This window comes from Hyperolius riggenbachi, chromosome 2, assembly GCF_040937935.1.
Source record: "Hyperolius riggenbachi isolate aHypRig1 chromosome 2, aHypRig1.pri, whole genome shotgun sequence".
In the NCBI taxonomy this organism is placed as follows: Eukaryota; Metazoa; Chordata; class Amphibia; order Anura; family Hyperoliidae; genus Hyperolius; species Hyperolius riggenbachi.
Window position 1 is genome coordinate 339318072 of NC_090647.1, and position 21105 is coordinate 339339176.

The 21105-nt window shown below is 44.5% G+C and overlaps 1 protein-coding gene across 1 annotated transcript in view; it reads left to right on the forward strand.

The window, feature by feature from the left end:
* Window positions 1-21105, forward strand: part of ELAPOR1 (endosome-lysosome associated apoptosis and autophagy regulator 1) — a 120612-nt gene that overhangs the window by 39768 nt on the left and 59739 nt on the right. Inside the window, exons 3-10 of the mRNA XM_068269442.1 lie at window positions 414-588; window positions 2963-3110; window positions 5896-5976; window positions 9703-9808; window positions 9885-10034; window positions 16710-16798; window positions 17148-17325; window positions 18608-18736. Of these exons, the coding sequence (XP_068125543.1) occupies window positions 414-588; window positions 2963-3110; window positions 5896-5976; window positions 9703-9808; window positions 9885-10034; window positions 16710-16798; window positions 17148-17325; window positions 18608-18736 (1056 nt within the window). The remainder of the gene's footprint in view (window positions 1-413; window positions 589-2962; window positions 3111-5895; window positions 5977-9702; window positions 9809-9884; window positions 10035-16709; window positions 16799-17147; window positions 17326-18607; window positions 18737-21105) is intronic.

The window sequence follows — 21105 nt, forward strand, 5'->3', positions numbered from 1 at the left end:
TTATAAAAACTAATGAGACAGTTTGATCTTGGCAAGGAACACAGAAACACAGAGCAGTACATTTCTTCAGTAACTATGTGGAATATAGACTTTTCATTGGGCTTTATTCACTAAACCGTGATAACTCATATCACGGCCGTGCTAGAATTTATTCATGCGTTTTCACACGCAATCACGAATTTTCACGTGCAATCAAGAATAAATAAGCAACATTCAATCAAAGATGCAACATTCAATCAAAGATGACATTAGTGTCTTTTCAGAACTTTTTAAACACGTTCGGGGATGGACACTAATGTGAAATATTGTCATTGTTGGTAGACCACTGTATTGTTAATGGTTCTGTGCTTCGGTTGGACTATTACTACTGATTGTAACTGTTTGTAAATAAATGTGTTTCCTTTGTGGCTTAGCTTTCTCCTGTACATCCGGGCAGTACCTGGACATGGCAATACAGCAGTGCACCCCATGTGCAGAAGGAACATACTCACTAGGAACTGGAGTACGATTTGATGAGTGGTCAGAACTTCCACATGGTTTCACCAGCATTTCCAGCAATGATTATGGAAACAGTGGAAACTGCACTATGTGAGTAAACACCTTCTGTTACACATAATTATATTTCAACTTTTTTTTGGGGGGGGGGGGGGGGGGCTATGCTGTGTGTCCTAAACGCAGTGATGTTCACGGATGTCCATGATTTTAATATGAATAAAGGTAGTATCCAATTTTTTTTTAAGGCGGTAGGAGGAAGGGGTCCTGTGTTTGTTTTACAGATGAATCCCCACCCCGTCTGCACTGCACTGCACTGAAAGCCTATACAATGTTCATTTTCTTTTAGCTGGGATTTAACTACAACTGAACTGTACTGTCCTATATGCAAAGTATTAGCAGCCCCCTCCCCAGTATAGGTAGCCAGATGTGCCTCAGTATTAGCAGCCCCCTCCCCAGTATAAGTAGCCAGATGTGCTTCAGTATTAGCAGCCCCCTCCCCAGTATAGGTAGCCAGATGTGCCCTCAGTATTAGCAGCCCCCTCCCCAGTATAGTTAGCCAGATGTGCTTCAGTATTAGCAGCCCCCTTCCCAGTATAGGTAGCCAGATGTGCCTCAGTATTAGCAGCCCCCTCCCCAGTATAGGTAGCCAGTTGTGCCTCAGTATTAGCAGCCCCCTCCCCAGTATAGGTAGCCAGATGTGCCTCAGTATTAGCAGCCTTCTCCCCAGTATAGGTAGCCAGATGTGCCTTAGTATTAGCAGCCCCCTCCCCAGTATAGGTAGCCAGATGTGCCTTAGTATTAGCAGCCACCTCCCCAGTATAGGTAGCCAGATGTGCCCTCAGTATTAGCAGCCCCCTCCCCAGTATAGGTAGCCAGTTGTGCCTCAGTATTAGCAGCCCCCTCCCCAGTATAGGTAGCCAGATGTGCCTCAGTATTAGCAGCCGCCTCCCCAGTATAGGTAGCCAGATGTGCCTCAGTATTAGCAGCCACCTCCACAGTATAGGGAGCCAGATGTGCCTCAGTATTAGCAGCACCCTCCCCAGTATAGGTAGCCAGATGTGCCTCAGTATTAGCAGCCACCTCCCCAGTATAGGTAGCCAGATGTGCCCTCAGTATTAGCAGCCCCGTCCCCAGTATAGGTAGCCAGATGTGCCTCAGTATTAGCAGCCCCCTCCCCAGTATAGGTAGCCAGATGTGCCTCAGTATTAGCAGCCCCCTCCCCAGTTAAAGTACCTAAATTTAAAAATATTTTTTTTAAAAATGAATCTTTGAACAGTTTGCTCTCACCAGATATTTATTAACGATCCTCTGCCTGGCTCTGTTGGCTGGTACTGGTAGTTCTGTCTGTGCATTCCCCCTTCCAAAATGCCAGAGTCCTGAGTAGAGTGGCAGATTAGGTGGACACTTGCTCCGCACAAGGGAGTTGAGAGTGCAGCCATATAACTCAGGTCCCACCTATCGTGATTCGCCACCATCCTGCTGTACTGTGGGAGCATGCTAAGTGAGGGGGCGAGCGAGGAAAGAGATGCTTCTTAGCGTGGCCACACTAAGCAGGAAGAGGCTGTGTTACTGTAGCAAAGACAAATAACATTTATATTGCGCTTTTCTCCTGATGGACACAAAGTGCTTAAGCTGCAGCCACTAGGCCGCCGTGTTCAGTATGCAGGAGCAGTGTTAGGGATCTAGCTCAAGTATTCCTTACAGAATAAGTGCTGGCTTACTGAACAGGAAGAGCCAGGATTCTCCAGGTCTCTTGTGTCAGAGGCAGAGCCCTTAACCATCACCATTACACTATCCAGCCACCACTGGCTGGATAGTGCAATGCGGATGCTCACCTTCTGCCACGATGGGAGCCTGAGAAGCTCATGATAAATGTAAGGGGGGAATCCGGCCCTGTAGGCAGGCTGGATGACTAAGACGAAAGGGCTGGGTACCAAGGATGATTCTGTAATATTCATAAGGTGCACTGGATACTGCAAATCTGTGCATATACCTTATAGGCTTTGTGATGCAAATAGGGTCCTGTTTGCATGGACCCTCGATGGGAGTTATATATTTTTAAACTGTTTTATCGTGGAACATAATAAAGTGTTATCTTTTGGTGTGTATAGACTAAAAGCCTGTTTGTGGTTTATACCCTGGTGGTGGTCATGTACTAACCGCCCAAAGGCTTAAATGATAGCACCGAGGATTGCACAGTACTCCCTATCATAATCATATGTCCATCATAGTCTAGGGCCAATTTTAGGGGAAAGCCGATGTGCCCTCAACCTCCAAAACTCATCTATAAAATTTTTATCCTTATCCTTAAATGGCACAAGACCACACCTTTCACCCCCACCCACACACACACATACACTCTTGGAAAGTTTAGAAGCCATGCAAATCTGTGTAGTCTGTTACCTAGTAATGACTCGCATACACCTTCTCATGGTACCTTTGTCTCCATATCTCTTTTTTTGTCAAGGTCACAGTGGCATGCCCATGGTGAATATGTGGAATCAAATACTGATGAATGCTCAGCCACTTTAATGTATTCAATCAACTTGAAGCAGGAGGGATCCATCAGCTTTGAATATCTATACACAGACAGTAAACTTGCATTTGAGTTCTTTGTAAGTAGACATAGGTTAAGAAACAGTCTAATAAAAGTACATACAGTAACTGAGCCATCAAAACTTCTCAAGTGGTTCTTCACTAAAGTTGGCCTGACCTGTTTAATGAAATAGATGGCATCACACCCTCAGCATCAGGGACTTAAATTCCTTTATGAATTCCTCATACACATTTAGCAAGAAGTTTTGAATCAGGATGATACCATAAATTGGCTAACTTAAAAAACCTAAAAGTAAGCTTTCGGCTATTTTGTCTACATCAGACTGAATCATGTATGCTGACAAGGTGTTAGAACAGACAGCTATATACATGCAACATCAAAAGGGAGCATGGATTTTTGGGAAACATAAAAACATGTCATTACAATGCCTTCATTGAAACAAAACATCCAAATAGGGTATTGAGGGGATGTTAGCTGATTTATGAATAACAGAGACCCTTTGTTTACTCAACCCTCACATAACTGAGAATTTACCTGGCATACAGGCATCGCAAAGTCTGTTATGTGAGGATTGAGTAAACAAAGGGTCTTATCTGTTTGTCATAAATCAGCTAACATCCTCTCAATACCCTATTTCATATATGTCAAACTCCGGCCCTGGGCCAAATCTGGCCCCCAGAGCCATCAAATTTGGCCCTCAAGTGGTTTCCCCACTTTGTATTATGTTTGGCCCATTCTAGACCACCAGGGAAGCTATATTGGAGGTGTAGCCCTAGAACACCAGGGAAGCCATTTAGGGGAGGTAGGGGGAAAGCACTAAACACTAGGGAACTGTATGGAGAAGGGGGGGGGGGCACTAGACACCAGGGAACTGTATAGGGGAGGGAGGACCACTAGACAACAGGGGACTGTATAGAAGGAGGAGGACCACTAGATGCCGGGGAACGTTATATGGGTTGGAGAAGAGCCATTAGACACCAGGGAACTTTATAAGGGAGGAAGGTGACCAGTAGACATTTATTTTGGCCCATAACTAGGTCTCTTGGCCCACTTTGTATTTGAGTTTTGACACCCCTGCCCTATTTGGATGTTTTGTTTCAAATAAAGGAATTGTAATGACATGTACTGTATATGTTTCCAAAAATATCTATGCCCCCTTTTGATGTTGCATGTATATAGTTGTCTGTTCTAATGGTAGGTACACACATTGAGATTTTCTGTCAGATTTATTGTCAGATCGATCATTTCTGACAGGTCCGATCTGATTTCTGATTGATTTTCTAATCAATTTTCCATAGAAATGAATGGAAAATTGATCGGAAAAATTACCTTGTCAGCATACAGGATTCAATAGCCGAAAGCTTACTCTTATATTTTTTAAAGGGAAGTTTCAGGGACTGTTAAAAAAAAAAAAATCCGCATCCACTTACCTGGGGCTTCCTCCAGCGCGTGGCAGGCAGGAGGTGCCCTCGGCACCGCTCCACAGGCTGCCGGTGGTCTCCGGTGGCCGACCCGACCTGGCCAGGCCGGCGGCCAGGTCGGGCTCCTTCCGCGTTCCAAAATGCGCCTCACGGCGGCGCGCTGACGTCATCGGACGTCCTATGGGCTTTACTGCACAGGCTCAGAACTACTGAGCCTGCGCAGTAAAGCCCGGAGGACGTCCGATGGCGTCAGCGCGCCGCCGTGAGGCGCATCTTGGAACGCGGAAGGAGCCCGACCTGGCCGCCGGCCTGGCCAGGTCGGGTCGGCCACCGGAGACCACCGGCAGCCTGCGGAGTGGCGCCGAGGGCACCTCCTGCCTGCCACGGGCTGGAGGAAGCCCCAGGTAAGTGGTTGCGGATTTTTATTTTTTTTTAACAGTCCCTGAACCTTCCCTTTAAGTTTGCCAATACATGGTATTATCCTTATTCAAAACTTCTTGCTTTTTCTTATAGCTAACACAGTACTCTGCTGCATATACATTTAAAGTGCATCTGTTAAAGGGATCTGAAACTCTGATATAACATTCAATAAAAATGTGTTTTCCTACTTTTTATTTTTCATACAGTTATCATATTTGCTTTTGTGCACAAGTAATATTGTCTGTCTACAAATTACAAGTTTCCAAAGTGTAGTTTTCTTACTGAAAGCTGGCATTGCATGTTATTCTTTTTCTATTATAACTGCTTTTTATTATATATTACATTTTCTAATGAGCTATTCTGAACACTGTGTGTGCCTGAAGCAGAGACAGTTTCTCAGAGAGTGTTTGTTTACATTCCAGTGATACATTTGTGTTTAACAAGTAAAAAATATACTGTTATCTCCAGTTTGGATGCGGATTTGAAGCTGAATAGCAGGAGAAAGTGCTTTGTTTAACCATTTCAGTGATGTTCTGCTAGAATTGTTTTCTGGGATAGTAGCTTTCAAGCTGTGAGGAATCTTTTAGAGCAAAGTAGAAATGCTGGCTTTCAGACCACTTTAAAATCAACTTTACTTGAATTGATATACAGTATAAATGAACCAAGTAGTTTTTTGTATGGTGGTGGAGCAAAAACTAATTTACTGGAGTTAATGGTAGCTTGAGTGGAACTTTTTACACGAACAGATGTCACTAGTCTTCAGCTTCTCCATTTTTTGCATTCCTGCATCTCCATTTTTTGCATTATGGCGTACTGTAGCTAACGTTTATTTCAAGGGCATGAACAGAAAAAACAACTCAACTAAAAATCCGATCTAGGCTGCAAGTCAAGATTTGTAGCATTCCAAGCATCAATAACTATAACCTACAGAATGTATGACATGCTTAAATACCATCTTCTGTCATCATGATGGATAGTTATTGTTGATTTCCATATATTAAGGTTCAAAATGATCAGTGCCAACCCAGAGAAGAGGAATCCAGGTGGATGAGGACCACTGAAGATGGCTGGAACATTCACCAAGTACATCTTGAAATTTTATCACATTACCAGTATAGTGTAAAATAGTAACTTTATTTAAAATGTTATTATATTACCAGTATATTGTAAAATAGTAACATCATTGAAAACATATACTGAGGCTTCTTTGCCATTACATAATGCTTGCAGAAGCCTATTTCCTGCAAGTGTTATGATCTGCGGCGTGGACGTTGGGATGTTGCTGTGCGACGCTGATTAGCGGTGGTAGTTATAAATCACCTGATGGGAAAACGCCTGTGATTAAAAGCTCCCAGGTGCGTCGAACTGCAATGCACCAAAATGTTGCAAGGTAATTGAAAGTCTATAGACTTTCATTTTACCTCGGTTAAAGCAAGGTATTGACTTTGCATCAATACACCAGAAATCAGCTCTGGTGTGAAAGAGCCCTAAGGCCTGTCTGTAGAAGTTTTACCTGACTTAATAATTTTCTTCAATGACAGTGCTATGGAAGATGTTGACAGTATATAATAATAATAATATCTTACATTGGGTATTTTATTGGCGGGGGGAGGGGCAATAAATTGCTTTATTACATGCTGAGCAGGTGTCCATAATGCATTAATCTGAATCAACGGAGGGATAGATAATGTTCCATAAAGTCCTCTGCACTCCTTCCATGAGTTAAAGGGACACTTAAGCCAGAAATAAAAAAAAATCAGTTTTACTTGCCTGAGGCTTCTACCAGCCCCCTGCAGCTGTCCCGTGCCCTCGCAGTCACTTGTGGATCCTCCGGTCCCCCGCCGCCAACTAGTTTTGTTTTCGCTGACAGGCCCTGACAGGGAGTCAGCGGGCTTTCTGCGCCTGCGCCTGCGCAGGCCTGGCCACACATATCCTTCTTCATGTTCCCATCCTCAATAGCGTCCTGCACAGGCGCAGGACACTATTTCGGACAAGAACGCGAAGAAAAAAACTTGTGGCCAGGCCAATCGGGCCTGTCAGCAAAAATGAAACTAGCTGGCAGCGGGGCACCGGAGGCTCCATGAGTGATTGCGAGGGCACGGGACGGCTGGAGGGGGCTGGTAGAAGCCCCAGGAAAGAAAAACTGATTTAATATTCCTGGCTTAAGTGTCCCTTTAACAGCATCAATCTTTTATTGAAATCATCATAGAAAAGTAGCAAAATATGGCAGCATGCAAACTGACGCGTTTCTGACCCAGCCTGGTCCTTAGTCGCAGCTAAAATGACATGTACAAATCTGTCTTAAAGGGACACTTAAGTCAAACAAAAAAAATGAGTTTTACTCACCTATGGCTTCCAATAGCCCCCTGCAGCTGTCCGGTGCCCTCGCCATCTCCCTCCGATCCCCCTGGCCCCGCCGGCAGCCACTTCCTGTTTCAGTGACAGGAGCTGACAGGCTGGGGACGCGAGTGATTCTTCGCGTTCCTGGCCACAATAGCGCCATCTATGCTGCTATAGCATATATCATATACCATATAGCAGCATAGAGGGTGCTAATGTGTCTGGGAACTTGAAGAATCACTCGCGTCCCCAGCCTGTCAGCTCCTGTCACCGAAACAGGAAGTGGCTGACGGCGGGGCCAGGAGGATCGGAGGGAGACAGCGAGGGCACCGGACAGCTGCAGGGGGCTATTGAAAGCCATAGGTGAGTAAAACTCTTTTTTTTTGTTTGACTTAAGTGTCCCTTTAAATACCCCGAGGTCAGACCCCCAAACCACCACACCTAGACAGCTGTTATGTAATTCTTAATGGGAAAATATCCCAGGTGGAAGAGGAGTGGACTCAAGTGTATTGCACAAACTTTTGCATTCATACATATACACAATATTAAAAAACATAAAACACGAGCTAGCCTACCAGGATTATGAACCCCTAACATTCAAAAGGGGGAGAAAAGAATGATAGATAACCAGCCAGCCAGGCACTTTGATTATAAAATTATTGGGGAAAAAAAGTACTGGCATGTATTGCTTTTTATTGTAAATTCACGGGTCAATTTATTCACAGAGCGGCCATCTTGGCACAGACTGAATCTGAAACCCTGCTCCTGCACAAACTCCGGGCCTGTGCTGATTACTATTCAACTCGGAGTTGCAGCAACTTGGGGGGGGGGGGGGGGGATCCATGTAATTTGGGCGCCAGCTATTGTCGGAGGCCTAATTACTTTTTCTTTACTGATTTGTGCGGTGCCCGGCTGAAATTCTGAGCGCCCAAATCAGACATGCAGCTATGGCGGTGAAACAATTGGTGCAGCCCTGCACTGAAATCAGCTGGTTCGTAAATTTACTAGTATATGTATTGTAAAGTAGGAGCCTGAACTAGAGCTTTAATGTATGTAGTGATACAGTAGTCTGGACCAAACATCTCTGAGTATCTTCCTGGGCAAAAAAAACACACCCACTATTTGACCTACAGCCACGAAGTGAAACAGGCATGTTAGTGCTTCTATCTAGGAGTATGTAGAAAACATTTTAGATAGTGTTTCCAAGTGGTAAGTTTCACAGCTTAGCCATGCTGTCACAGTCAGATGGGAATGGAAGAAGTATCACACCCAGACACCCAAGCAGCATTAGAGACCAAGCTAGAGACTGAGCCCCTTCTCCATTCCATTTATAACTATAATTGCATGGTGTGCATAGGGGGAGTACAGCACATAGGCTTAGTCTGGAATACCCGTGACCAAGTAAACCAATTAAACTGGCCTTCTGTGTTTGATGCCTTAGGCTAAGAATGTTGTCCAACTGTGAATGTGTCCAATGCCAATAGAAACTGTGGATGCGTGCCAATATATATATATGCTTGCTCACTCCTATCATTTTCAACAAAGTGAACAGAGCCTTGTATAAGAGGGAGGGTATTTAGGTCTGCAGTTTATAGTCAGTGAGGCAACTGAATAAAAACAGTCTCCTTTCAGAACAGTCTGCAGCTAGCGACAGAATAATAAATATTTATGGATATCTGGTACAGTTCTGACCTCTACTTGTGTTACCTGAATGTAAGTGGCAACCCATTGGGTATATTTGTTGCTGGTATACGTGGCATGGCTGGAGAGGGGATCAGTGACAACGCTGCCTTGCAGAAAGTGTATGATTTTATCTAACATTTAAAGTGCCATTTTTATCCATTGACTAATGGGTGAATCCTATATTGATGGGTGATAGCATGGCACTTTTACTAAGCTTTAGGTACCACTCTAGTTCATGCAAGTATTCCAAATAACAGCCTAACTAAATAACAGAATAAAAAGTAAAATGCATTTTTGTTGTTTCATTTTTATGTTAAGTGAAAAAAATGTCTCCAGTTTACTTCACGTAGGGCTTCTTCTAGCCCCACATAGTCCCACGCTTCCTCATCCTTCCGCTCTCATCCTGCATCAGCTGGACCCCTCGGAAAGCTGGCTGAATTAGTAAGTCACATATGAGTGAGAATCCCCAGCTGTGCATTTCCTCAAACATGCTGCTAAGGCCGGAAGGGTACGGCACATGTGGAGTTGTAATTTTTAGGAACTGTGCAAGCGCAGAACGCTCACAGCCACGTAGCATGCTCAAGGAGGCACGTGGCCTAGGACCGCGAATGCAGCTTTTGGAGAAGCACAGCTGCTGGATCATAGCGGAAGGAAGGCGAGGGACCAGGAGGAGTACAGCAGGCTAGAAGGGGCCCTAGGTATGGCAACTGGGGATATTTTTTACTTTACATTTCCTTTAAGTTGCATTTTATGCCTTTTTGTTTCTAACATGACATATTTCTACAGGTAAAGCTTACTCAAGGAACTAATGTGATATACTGGAAAACAACGGCCTTTTATATAGGAAATAATAATGTTAAACCGGTACTATTAAGGGACATCTTAATCACAGGTATTTCATTGATTACCCTTATATTTAGAGTCCAGTGCTGTGTTATAGTGATATAAGTAACAAGTGTCTTCCCCAGGGGCAGCATATACTTCTGAATGTTTCCCATGCAAGCCAGGCTTTTTTGCACCCACTAATGGATCAGCATTCTGCCAGCTTTGCCCAAGAAACACATATTCAACCCGTGGCTCCAAATACTGTGTGCAGTGTGATGCTGACAAATATTCAGGTGAGAGCTGCAAAATATGTTTTGGTTATAAAAATGACTGAATCACTTAAATATCTATAAACTGATTTTGAACTGTAGGAGTTAGTTGTCCTTGCACACGGGGCCGGATTTGTACTTTTTACCGCCCAAGGCCTATGTCACCAGCCGCCCCCTTTCAGTATAGGTAGCGAGATGACCCTTCCCTCTAGTATAGGTAGCCAGATGACCCCCCCCCTCCAGAATAGGTAGCCAGATGACCCCACCCCTCTTTCCCTCTAGTATAGGTAGCCTGATGACCCCTTCTCTTCCCCCTCCAGTATAGATAGCCAGATTACTCCCTTAATCCCTTCCTTTCCCGCTCCCCCCTTTCAGTACAGCTTGCCTCCACACCGTAGCAGCCATCCGTGTCACTCACTTCTCTGCTTGTCTCCATTGCAGAAGCTTCCTCTTCCCCTCCGTCTCCAATGCTGCCAAAGTCAGAAGCCGCCCCCGCCACAATTCCAACGTGCCCAGAGAACATGGCAGCCGCTGCACAGATAGCTGGCAGCAGAGTGCTCAAGGTCAGGCGCCCGCCTGATCTCCCTGCATTGCAGCATTTGCAAGCTTGCAAATGCTACACCAGTTTAGTCTGCTGCTTTAGTGCCCTTACTGCTGCGGTGCCCTAGGCCATGGCCTAGGTGGCCTAGGCCTAAATCCGGCCCTGCTTGCACAGCATGATCTGACTACCATATACTAATTCTAGCCAATTCAAATTTTTGTCCTAGGGGTGAACAACATAGTGGCATTTAGCTGGTGGCAATTGCAAGGCTTCAGAACTGTCTCAGATCTCTTTGAATGCACTAATTTTTCCTTTCTTAAACTCACTAGAAACATTCCTTTGACAGGACAATTTAGATATAGACAGATGGAAAACTATACAAAAAGCCCTAATATACTGCCTGACAAGCCTCAGTGAGAAGAATTGGGATTTGGTACTGAACATAAATGGCACTGTCATTTTCCCAAAATTCAAATTTTAAAAGTCTGTCTGAGCATAAGTAGACATGGGAGTCTTCATCTTTAAGCTGCTGGATGTGATTCAAGATTTATTATTGTTACGACGTCTGCTTGACCCTTGTCTATGTATTGGATTGCCACCTGTCTTGACCTCGGGCTTGTCCCTGACTTTGAGTTTGTTTGATCTTGGATTGACAGGCATGTGACCTCTGGTATCGACTCTTGGCTTAGTTTCATGATCCTTCTTTGTTTGGCTTTCAGGTTCTCTATTGGTTTCCTCTTGCACGCATAAGCCCTGGGGACAACCGTAGCTAGGTAGAGGTATTCAGTCTTCTGTTCAAGTGGGGCTTTACTTAAGGTGAAGTGGAGAATGGAACATAGGATTTGAAGGGATACCAGTGATTGCTTGGAAGCCTCACAAAATGTTCCTTACCATAGGCTTTTTTTTAAAAGAAAAAAAAGTTGCTTAGTGTTTGGTGTGCATTATACAAATACACAACAGTCTGGACTTTACAGAGCCAACTTTTACAGTTATTACATAACTTCTCTGGTTGCGGACTTACAATACATTATTAACAAGTGGTCTCGTTAAAATAGAAGAAAATACCATTTGGACAGACACCTGATACAACTATTGTCACAGGGCCCCTAGTGGCCGGTCCGCACAATGTCTTCCAATCGGTTTCAGCACACAGACCATGCAATCTGTGTTCGCAATCGGTGCGCAGAAACCGCCTGTGAGTTACTGTAATACAAATTACACACTATTTCAGGGTATAACTGCCACCACCTCTGTTACCATGGGACAGAGGAACCCGCTGACTTACTGACTCTAGACCTGCAAATAGAAAACGGTTAAACACACTCTTTTTTATCTAGCTATCAACAATAGTAGCGACTCTTCAGAAGCCCGGGTTCAGTTTGTGTGGCTGAATAATAGGGTAGCTGAACAAATAAAGGAAATGCAATATAAATAATTAATATATACAGAAAATCGTTAAAATCAACAATTATAGAGACAAATAGCACAGTATAAAAAATAAAAGGGAAGAAAATACGGGTACTTAAAGTTCGTGGAAATATGTCCTTTTTGGAAAAACTCAGGAGCAAGTTCAGGAGCAAAGTTCAGACAAGATGGCTGCCACTGTTCCTCAAAGCGGCAGCATGCTCCCAAGAAGATGGAATTTGGAGGAATGAGGTCCACCTGCTGGCAATGTGCTTTTGATGAAGCTGGATCGGGGGTGTGGCACTGCCTGCTCCCTCTGAATTACAAACCAATCACAGTTCAAGTCCTTGGAGAGAGATTTAGGTTTAAACTTATAAAACGCTGTAACTCAAAACCGATAAATGCCACATTTGCGCTGATAACAGATTAATATTCCTCAGATTATGACAATTCCTATGACATCAGACGTGATTAGGGCAGAGGATCCCGTTCCTGAGGAGTTTCATAACTTGGTTGTAGAGTACCCCTGGTCCCCCAAGGCTGGTCTCGAAAGATTCAGCAAGACGCCACAAACCAAATGATACAACTATCATAATTATCCTACATACTTTATTCTGTAAAGATGCAAAAAATCATATACAGCATTCATTTTCTCTCTGCTGCTGTCGGAGTCAGGCCGTCTGGCCTCAAGCTGTGAGGGAAGCTCCCTTTGCTGGGCTCACCAAATGGTGGAAGCAATTGACACCTATCTGAGGTTCTGCCAGAGTGCAGACCCTTTGTCCTCAGGTAATTAAAAATAAACACTAGCCTCTTGGACACAAGAGTTTGTTCCTAGTTCATTAGCAAATCAACAGTCATCCTGCACCTAAGTTAATGCCATTTCTCTGCTGAGAGAAGGAGAGACCCCAGGTTTGACTGCCTGGTGTCCACAGACTGACAATCCAGATCTGGCAACGCAATGACAATCGGTGCAGCAAACCAATTGCGATTGCGTTCTCTTTTCTCACGGCTCTTCCGTGACAACTATATCACAAGGCCCAGAAGGCCACTAAAAGCAATAAACCCCCTCATGGAAATACACATCATATACATATCATGTTTGGTCTCTATCAACTCTGACTGTCAGTCTGATATAAATTACACTGGTTTATGGATTGCAAAATATTTTTGGCAAACATAATTTCCACAATTATTTATAAGATAAATGATAATAATGGAATTTACTGCTTGTACTTTATAATGTGCGACCATAACGTCCCACTGTGAATGCGACCTGAATGATTTGTTATTGCTGGCTGAGCAGACACAGTGATTAGAACAATTGTGCAGAGAGTAGAAAGTTTTTTTTTCTCCCTGCACTTAGTTGTCATTCTCTCAGGACAGGGAAAATAAACTTCTCCACCCTAGGGGCCCCCTGCAGCTTCTGGGCCCCCTGCGGATGCATCCCTTGCAGGGCCTGAGGGTTTGTTTGTTTTATTTGTCACTTTAGCTAAGCTTCAACATTCTATAATGCTGGATACACACGTTGCGTTTTCCCGTGCGATTCGCGGGATCGATTCCATCGATTCGATTATTTCCAACATGTGCGATCGTGTTTCAATGGATACAGCCGTCGATTTTGCATATTAAGTATGCAAAATCGACGGCTGTATCCATCGAAACACGATCGAACGTGTTGGAAATAACCGAATCGACGGAATCGATTCCGCGAATCGCTTGGGAAAACGCAACGTGTGTATCCAGCATAAAGGTGGCCATACACTGGTCGATTTGCCACCAGATCGACCAACAGATAGATCCCTCTCTGATCGAATCTGATCAGAGAGGGATCGTAAGTCTGCCTTTACTGCAAACAGATTGTGAATCGATTTCAGCAGGAAATCGATTCACCATCTGTGAAGCTGCCGCTGCCCCCCCTGCATACATTACCTGATCCGGCTGGCGCAAGTCCCCTGGTCTCCGCTGTCTTCTTCTCCGCTCTGGGCTCCAGGGCTGCAGCTTCAATGTACTTCCTGTCCGGGGAAGTTTAAACAGTAGAGGGCGCTCTACTGTTTAAACTTCCTGACGGCACAGGAAGAAATGAAGCCTGCCGGAGCTCAGCGGAGAAGGAGCAGCGGTGACAGTGGAGATACTTGTCGGCTGGATCAGTTAATGTATTTCCGCTAGCATCGGTCGTCAGACATTCGAACGCCGCTATCGACGCACTCCTGACCCGCCGGCGATCGAGCGAAATCTTCCGCACGGACAGATCAACGGGAAAGATCGATTTTGGGTGGAAATCAATCGTTCGGTCAGCGTTTGCGCAACGATTTCTCAGAAGATTCGATCACAATGATCGAATCTGTGGGAAAATCACTAAGTGTATGGGCCCCTTTAACAACAAGGGCTTGATTCACAAAGCGCCGGTGTGAAAAGCCGCGCAGAGCTACTTTGCACACAGTCACGCTCACTGCGCGCACAGCGCGGGTGCACCTGTATTAGTGCGCATTGCGACGATAACGGCACATTGGGTGCCCCCGAAGCGGCGCATTGATGTGCCGTTTCGGGGCACCCGATGCACTGTTATCGTCACACCGGGTGCGACTAATACAGGAGCACCCGCACTGCGTACGCAGTGAGCGGGACTGAGAGTGATGTGTGGGCGCAAACTACTTAGTGCCGTGGTTTGCGCCCACTAAGTGATAGGGCTCACTAACCGACTGGTTAGTGAATCAAGCTCCGAATGTTTTGGGCACTGTTTCTGGATCATCCTCTTTAGGCCAGTCATTCATCCAGTTGCAACCTTGCATGCTTCCTTCCCAGCATCTTAGTGCTGAGTGATACTGAGACATCTTGGATCCCCAAGGCAGGAGAGTACAGGGCTGGTGGCACATTACAAGTAGCAGCTCTGCATACAAACAAGAGCTGGACCACCAGTAGAGTGGTGTTTGGGTCACCAATAATTTAGTATAGACACCTACCTTATACCACCCTACTACCATTCTGCAATAAAGCTACTACCAATGAATATGTTCATTATAATTAGCATAGGTATAAATATCTCTGAGCAAAAACTAAAATCCTCCAACAGGCAGCATTCATGTAAATAATGTAAAATAAACAAATGCTAATATACCTATGACTAATAATGTCACTGCAATGTGGGGTGGCATTTTATGACCATTAGTAGGGGTGATCAGGCAGCTGGAAAGCTGCTCAAATCACCTCTATACATCATACAAGGCTGGATTATTTTTAACCACTTGCTGACCGCACGCTTATACCGTGCGTCGGCAAAGTGGCAGCGGCAGGACCAGCGACGCAGTACTGCGTCGCCAGCTGCAGGCTGATTAATCAGGAAGCAGCCGCTCGCGCGAGCGGCTGCTTCCTGTCAATTCACGGCGGGGGGCTCCGTGAATAGCCTGCGGGCCGCCGATGGCGGCTCGCAGGCTAAATGTAAACACAAGCGGAAAGAATCCGCTTTGTTTACATTGTACGGCGCTGCTGCGCAGCAGCGCCGTAAGGCAGATCGGCGATCCCCGGCCAATCAGCGGCCGGGGATCGCCGCCATGTGACAGGGGACGTCCTGTCACTGGCTGCACAGGACGGATAGCGTCCTGTGCAGCCCGGATCATCGGGGGGGAGCAGGTAGGAGAGGGAGGGGAGAATGTCGCCGCGGAGGGGGGCTTTGAGGTGCGCCCCCCCCCCGCAACTAGCCTGCCCACCAGAGCGATCAGACCCCCCCTGCACATCATCCCCATAGGGGGGAAAAAAGGGGGGCGATCTGATCGCTCTGCATGAAACCTGATCTGTGCTGGGGGCTGCAGAGCCCACCCAGCACAGATCACAACAAACAGCGCTGGTCCTTAAGGGGGGGTAAAGGGTGGGTCCTCAAGTGGTTAAACAAGCCACCATAAGCTTGTTTCATCCTCTTGACTTCCTTGACTATATAGATCTGTACAGTGGTTGTAAATATAGCGTACAGACTTGCTGAGGACCACCTTGTCCACGGCAGTCAAAGTTCCTTTGTTACAGCATAAAGCACTGGTCGATTTCAGCCATTGATCGATTCTATAGAATCAATCGATCGATCAGAAATCGATTCTATTAAGTTCCCCATTCGATCGATTTGCGGCCAATTTCGATTGATTTGATCTATCTGACAGGATGGAAAATCTAGGTCGATCTGCTGCTGGCAGCAGATTGATAGCCCATAGAATTGCATTGGATCTAATGGTCCAATAATGCATTTAGATCGATTTCCAATTGATTTCATTCTGAAATCTATTGGGAATCTGCTCCTAGTGTGTGGCACACATCAGATAGATTCCTGTCAGCTTCAACTTGACAGGCATCTGACAGAAATCTATCTGATGGTCGAATCTGCTGCAAATCTATAAGTGTATGGCCACTTTAGTCTTTCACGTGTTTTTCGACATAAAGGGGATGCAACTGTCTGAGGATGTGGCATCTGTATAAGGGCAGAGTAAGTGAGTAAAACATAAGTTTGTCTGTGCTTATCGGCTCTTGAGATGTAGCTCCGGTCCTGCCTTTTATGTATCAGTGTAACCACCACCTGGGCTGATTTTGGTGTGATGGCTGAAGCTTTACTTTAATGATCAATACAAATGAATAAGGCAAAGCAGAGTTCTGGCAAACCTGCCATCCTAGGCCACAGCCTGACCTATCCAGCTTGTGCAGAGATGCAGCTTCATTAATACTAAATATGACTTCCTTCTGGTATAAAATATGACACTGTAATACTTTCTCTCTAGTTCCTGGGTCTGGATCGTGTCTTCCTCGTCCACCATGCACTGATAAGGATTATTTTTACACACACACACCATGTGATGTCAATGGAGAGGTAAGAAATGATAGAAAGCACTACAAGAACATTAGGCTCTTTCTCACTGTAAACTTCATTCACACACACAGTTCCATAAGCATATTGCCTGATGCACATCATAAGCGTTTGTTGGTGTTAAAATGTATGTATCCACTAATACAGCATTTTAATACAGAAACATGGAGCAGCATGTAGAAAGAAGCTAACGGCTCTAAGTTTACATCAGATATAAAGAAGCCCATTGTTTTATGTGGGTGGCCAGTTCAAGAGCATTGTGATGTGGAAAAACAGGAAAAAAATACAGTGTAAAAGAGTCCTTATGTTAATGAAAAGCTTTGAATAAGCAGTTTTTATTGTTTGCATCTAGACACAACTGATGTATAAATGGATTGAGCCTAAGATATGCAGTAACAGTGTGGAAGGAACTAAAGAACTTCCAGAATCAGGTGTGAAGACAAAATGTCCACCTTGCAATCCAGGATTCTATATGACAAATACCAGCACCTGTGAGCCCTGCCCCATGGACACTTTTTCAAATGGCACTGGTATGTATATTTCTTTTCTGCATAACACAAAATCTGTTTTTAGTACAGTACAGGTATCATGTGCAACCCTTGCATGGAAAATTATCAGGCTTTCTTTGAATATTAATATAAAAGCATAATTTGTGCTTCTAAAATTATACTGGATTCAGGGGTGTAGCTATAGCCACAGCAGTCATTGTCGCAGCTATAGAGTCTGAATATCTTTTGTAGCACTGCGCAATGTATAAAAACATAAAATAAAGGGGAGCATAGATACCGTACATGAGCAGTTCTATTATACCATACAATCAGGACAACTAGTGATACAAGTACTGATGCATGCAATTGATGTGTAGTTTTAAAAACATCAATACTGATTCTGGAGATATTTTTGAGATTAAAGTAGCAGGAGGTTGTTAATGTGTTAATGTGTTTGAAAATGATAGCTCAGAGTCCAGTTACCTCCAGACAGCAAGCTTTGGAGGTTATTGCAGACTTTTCTTCATTAATGGTAACTATAGGTGAGGGAGCAGAGAGAGAAGGAGGAAATATCACAATCTCTGTTTTGTTCATGTTAAGTTTTAGGAAATGGGATGACATAAATACAGAAACAGCAGACAGGCTGTCAGGGACATGAGATAATAGTGTAGAGAGGCCAGGAGCTGAGAGATAAATTTGAGTGGCATCAAAGTAGAGGTGATAATGGAAACCAAAAGAGTGTATTAAATGTTTCAGGCCATTAGTATAGATGGAGAATAGAAGAGGTACTAGAATGGAGCCTTGTGGTACAGCAACTTATGGTGGACGTGAAGAGGAGTTAGTGTTGGAATAGGAGACAGTGAAAAAACGTTCAGACAGGTAGGCGCTAATTCAAGTATGTGCTAGGCTCTTGACACCCAGTGACAAGAGTGTATGGAGAAACATACAGTGATCCACAGTGTCAAAGGTAGAGGAAAGGTCAAGGAGTATTAGTTCAAAAAATTGGCCTTTGGATTTTGCAATGAGGAGGTCAATTACAATTTTGGTGAGGACTATTTTAGTGGAATGGTGAGATCAGAATCCAGACTGGAGGGGGTCTAACAAGGAGTAAGTAGACAGGAAGTCAGACAGTTATAAATAGATCTGTTGTTCCAACAGTTTCCACCCTTTTGTGGTCTGTACCTGTCACATTAGGGCATGGAGCTAATCATTGTGGTTGTCATAGTGTCAACGCTATTTTTGCTTATGATAATTCCTTTGGATAATATTGCTTTCTGCAGCTTAACAGAATTTTGATATCTAATCGTTCTCTGATTTCTCATAGACTGCGTACACTGTCCACCTGGTACAGAACCTATGCTTGGATATGAGTATAAATGGTGGAATACATTACCTGCAAATATGCAGAGTTTAGTCATGAGTGGACACTCTTTTGAGTATCAGAATTTGTCAGGTGAGTTTATATTTTAGCTACTAGGATGTTCTGTTATTTTTTTTCTATAGCACATGTACATTTACCTGAAATGAAAATAAACTGATGAGATAAACAATTGAATCTATAGAGCTAAACTAACTAACTAACTTACTAACTAACTAACTAGTACTTTCTCTGAATTTCATATTCTAAATCTAGATTTGAAAAGCATCTGTTGCTGCTCCTTATATTTATTCAACTCCCATGCAGTAATGATGGCCCATTGATCTTCCAATCTCTTCTATGATGTCAGGATTTTTTTCAGAACCCCACGCAATTATTATCACCTCTAATTAGGTATCAGTGAAAACTGCCTGCAGTCTGACTTCATCTGGCTTCTGAGGAAATGATTCATAGCCTTAGATTACAGTATTAAAGTACCCCTGAACTGAGTTAGGTTTTGTGCAGGCAAAGGGTAGTGCTGTGACATTCCTCACAGCACCCTACTTACCTCCCAGAGCTCCCTCGGCTCCCAGCAATCCTGATATTAGATATTCGGCTGGGACCTCCATCGATTATTGATGAGGAGGAAGAGGCAGTCCTCTTCATCTTTCCATTCCAAGTCCCTCCTACCTAACACCCTTTTCCCGCCTACTTTACACACCGTTTCCTACAAATGACCACCCCATTGTGCCCGCTGCCTATAAGAGCATGTCCCAGGGCTACGTTTGAGCGTGTTCAGTACATCTTGTCTCATGTGAGCGGTGCTCACAGATGAACATTCATTCTTTCTGAAAGCTTCTGAAAGCACTGACCTGATTCTACAGCAGGTATATAGTTAGAATCCATGTTTATTTCATTGGCCTTTTTTTTTTCAATAGAACATGCCTGCAAAAATACTGTGGGGCAAGTTCTAGATATTTGACATTTTTTGACATATATTGACATTTCCAGCTGCTCTTCCTGGAAATCTGAAAAAATACAAAACCTTTGTTTGGGTTCCTCATTCCTATATTACTGTATGTTGACCTATGCTTGTGCGTGCCATATCACGGCACTGTCTTTAAACTTTGAGTCCTGGGCATATTTAAGTACTGTGTCTCACTAATTTTAACCACTTAAGTGCCAGCGGTCTCTGCCCCCTTTTTGTGAAAAGTAACGTGTGCATCACTGTGAAGAAATGGGTGTGGTCATGACACAATGTCGGTGGAGCTAACTGTATGTTACAGTGTAACTCAAAGCCAGAATTTTTTTTACATAACGCCCCTCCCTGCCCACACCTCTCAAACTCTTCCCATAATTAGTCCTACTAATTAGGATACAATTTTACATGACCCCCCCACTCACCACACTGACCGCCTGGATCCTCCTGGCACTCGTGCTTGGAGCCTCTATCCGTCCACATATTCTTGCCATAAGGAAGGGGCAGTTTGTGTAGCCGGCTGATCATGGCCTTGGCCATGATGGTAGCCATGCCTTTCCATTGATTGTCCAAATGGTATATGGCAGTAATAGCCAGCCTCTAATGGTATATGGCAGTTATATCCAGCCTCTAACCACCCCCTTCCATTCTAATGGCAATGAGGTGTTTACTTGTTCTGCTTCTGCCATACCGGTCCCTCGCACAAGTAAATGCAGGAGGTGGGGGCTGGCTGCTGTGCATACAATGGTGGACCTCAAGACCCCAGACCAGCCAAAAGCTGCCATACTCACTGTTGCACTCAGCACTGGTGGAGGACAGCAGTGGTACTTGGCGTGATCGCCATATTCTATCCCTTCCTCTCTAGCCGCACATGTAGCACACAGCTTCTGTGCTGCCCTCACACCAGAGCACTTCCGGATTCCCGACCTCCTATGCATACAGATCTCAGCAGGCACGTGGTCGATGAAGGGGGGCCCAGGGGTGTGGCGTGCGCTAATGCCAGCTGAACAATGTACTACAGCAGTAGCGCTTACATCGCTCTCCCACCCTATGTCTCCCCCCTCATGTGTCACCCAGGGTGCTCTGCCCCTTTCGCCACCCTCTTCGTACGCCACTGGATGCCTGTTATAACACACAGATATGTTGTTCAACCTGACACCAGTGTTTAATATGGGCTCATCCAGGCCATAGAGTCTAAGTACCTGCTGTTCTTCAGCAGAGCATTATGCAAAGGTCAATGGGCTCCTACCCTTAGTGGATGGCTGTCTACATTAATGCAACTGCTTAACAGGTCATAACTCATGAGATTGCCCCACCAGAGGCAGAACAAGTAAGTATTGAAGTACTGAAGCCAGCCTAGCATGTACCATTATGATATATCCATATAGGCTGGATTCAGCATGTAGCATTGTAGTGTGTTGTGTTGGTGGTATAATAGTTAGGATAGCAGCCTACCACGCGGTAGGCCTGGGTTCAATTCCTGGCC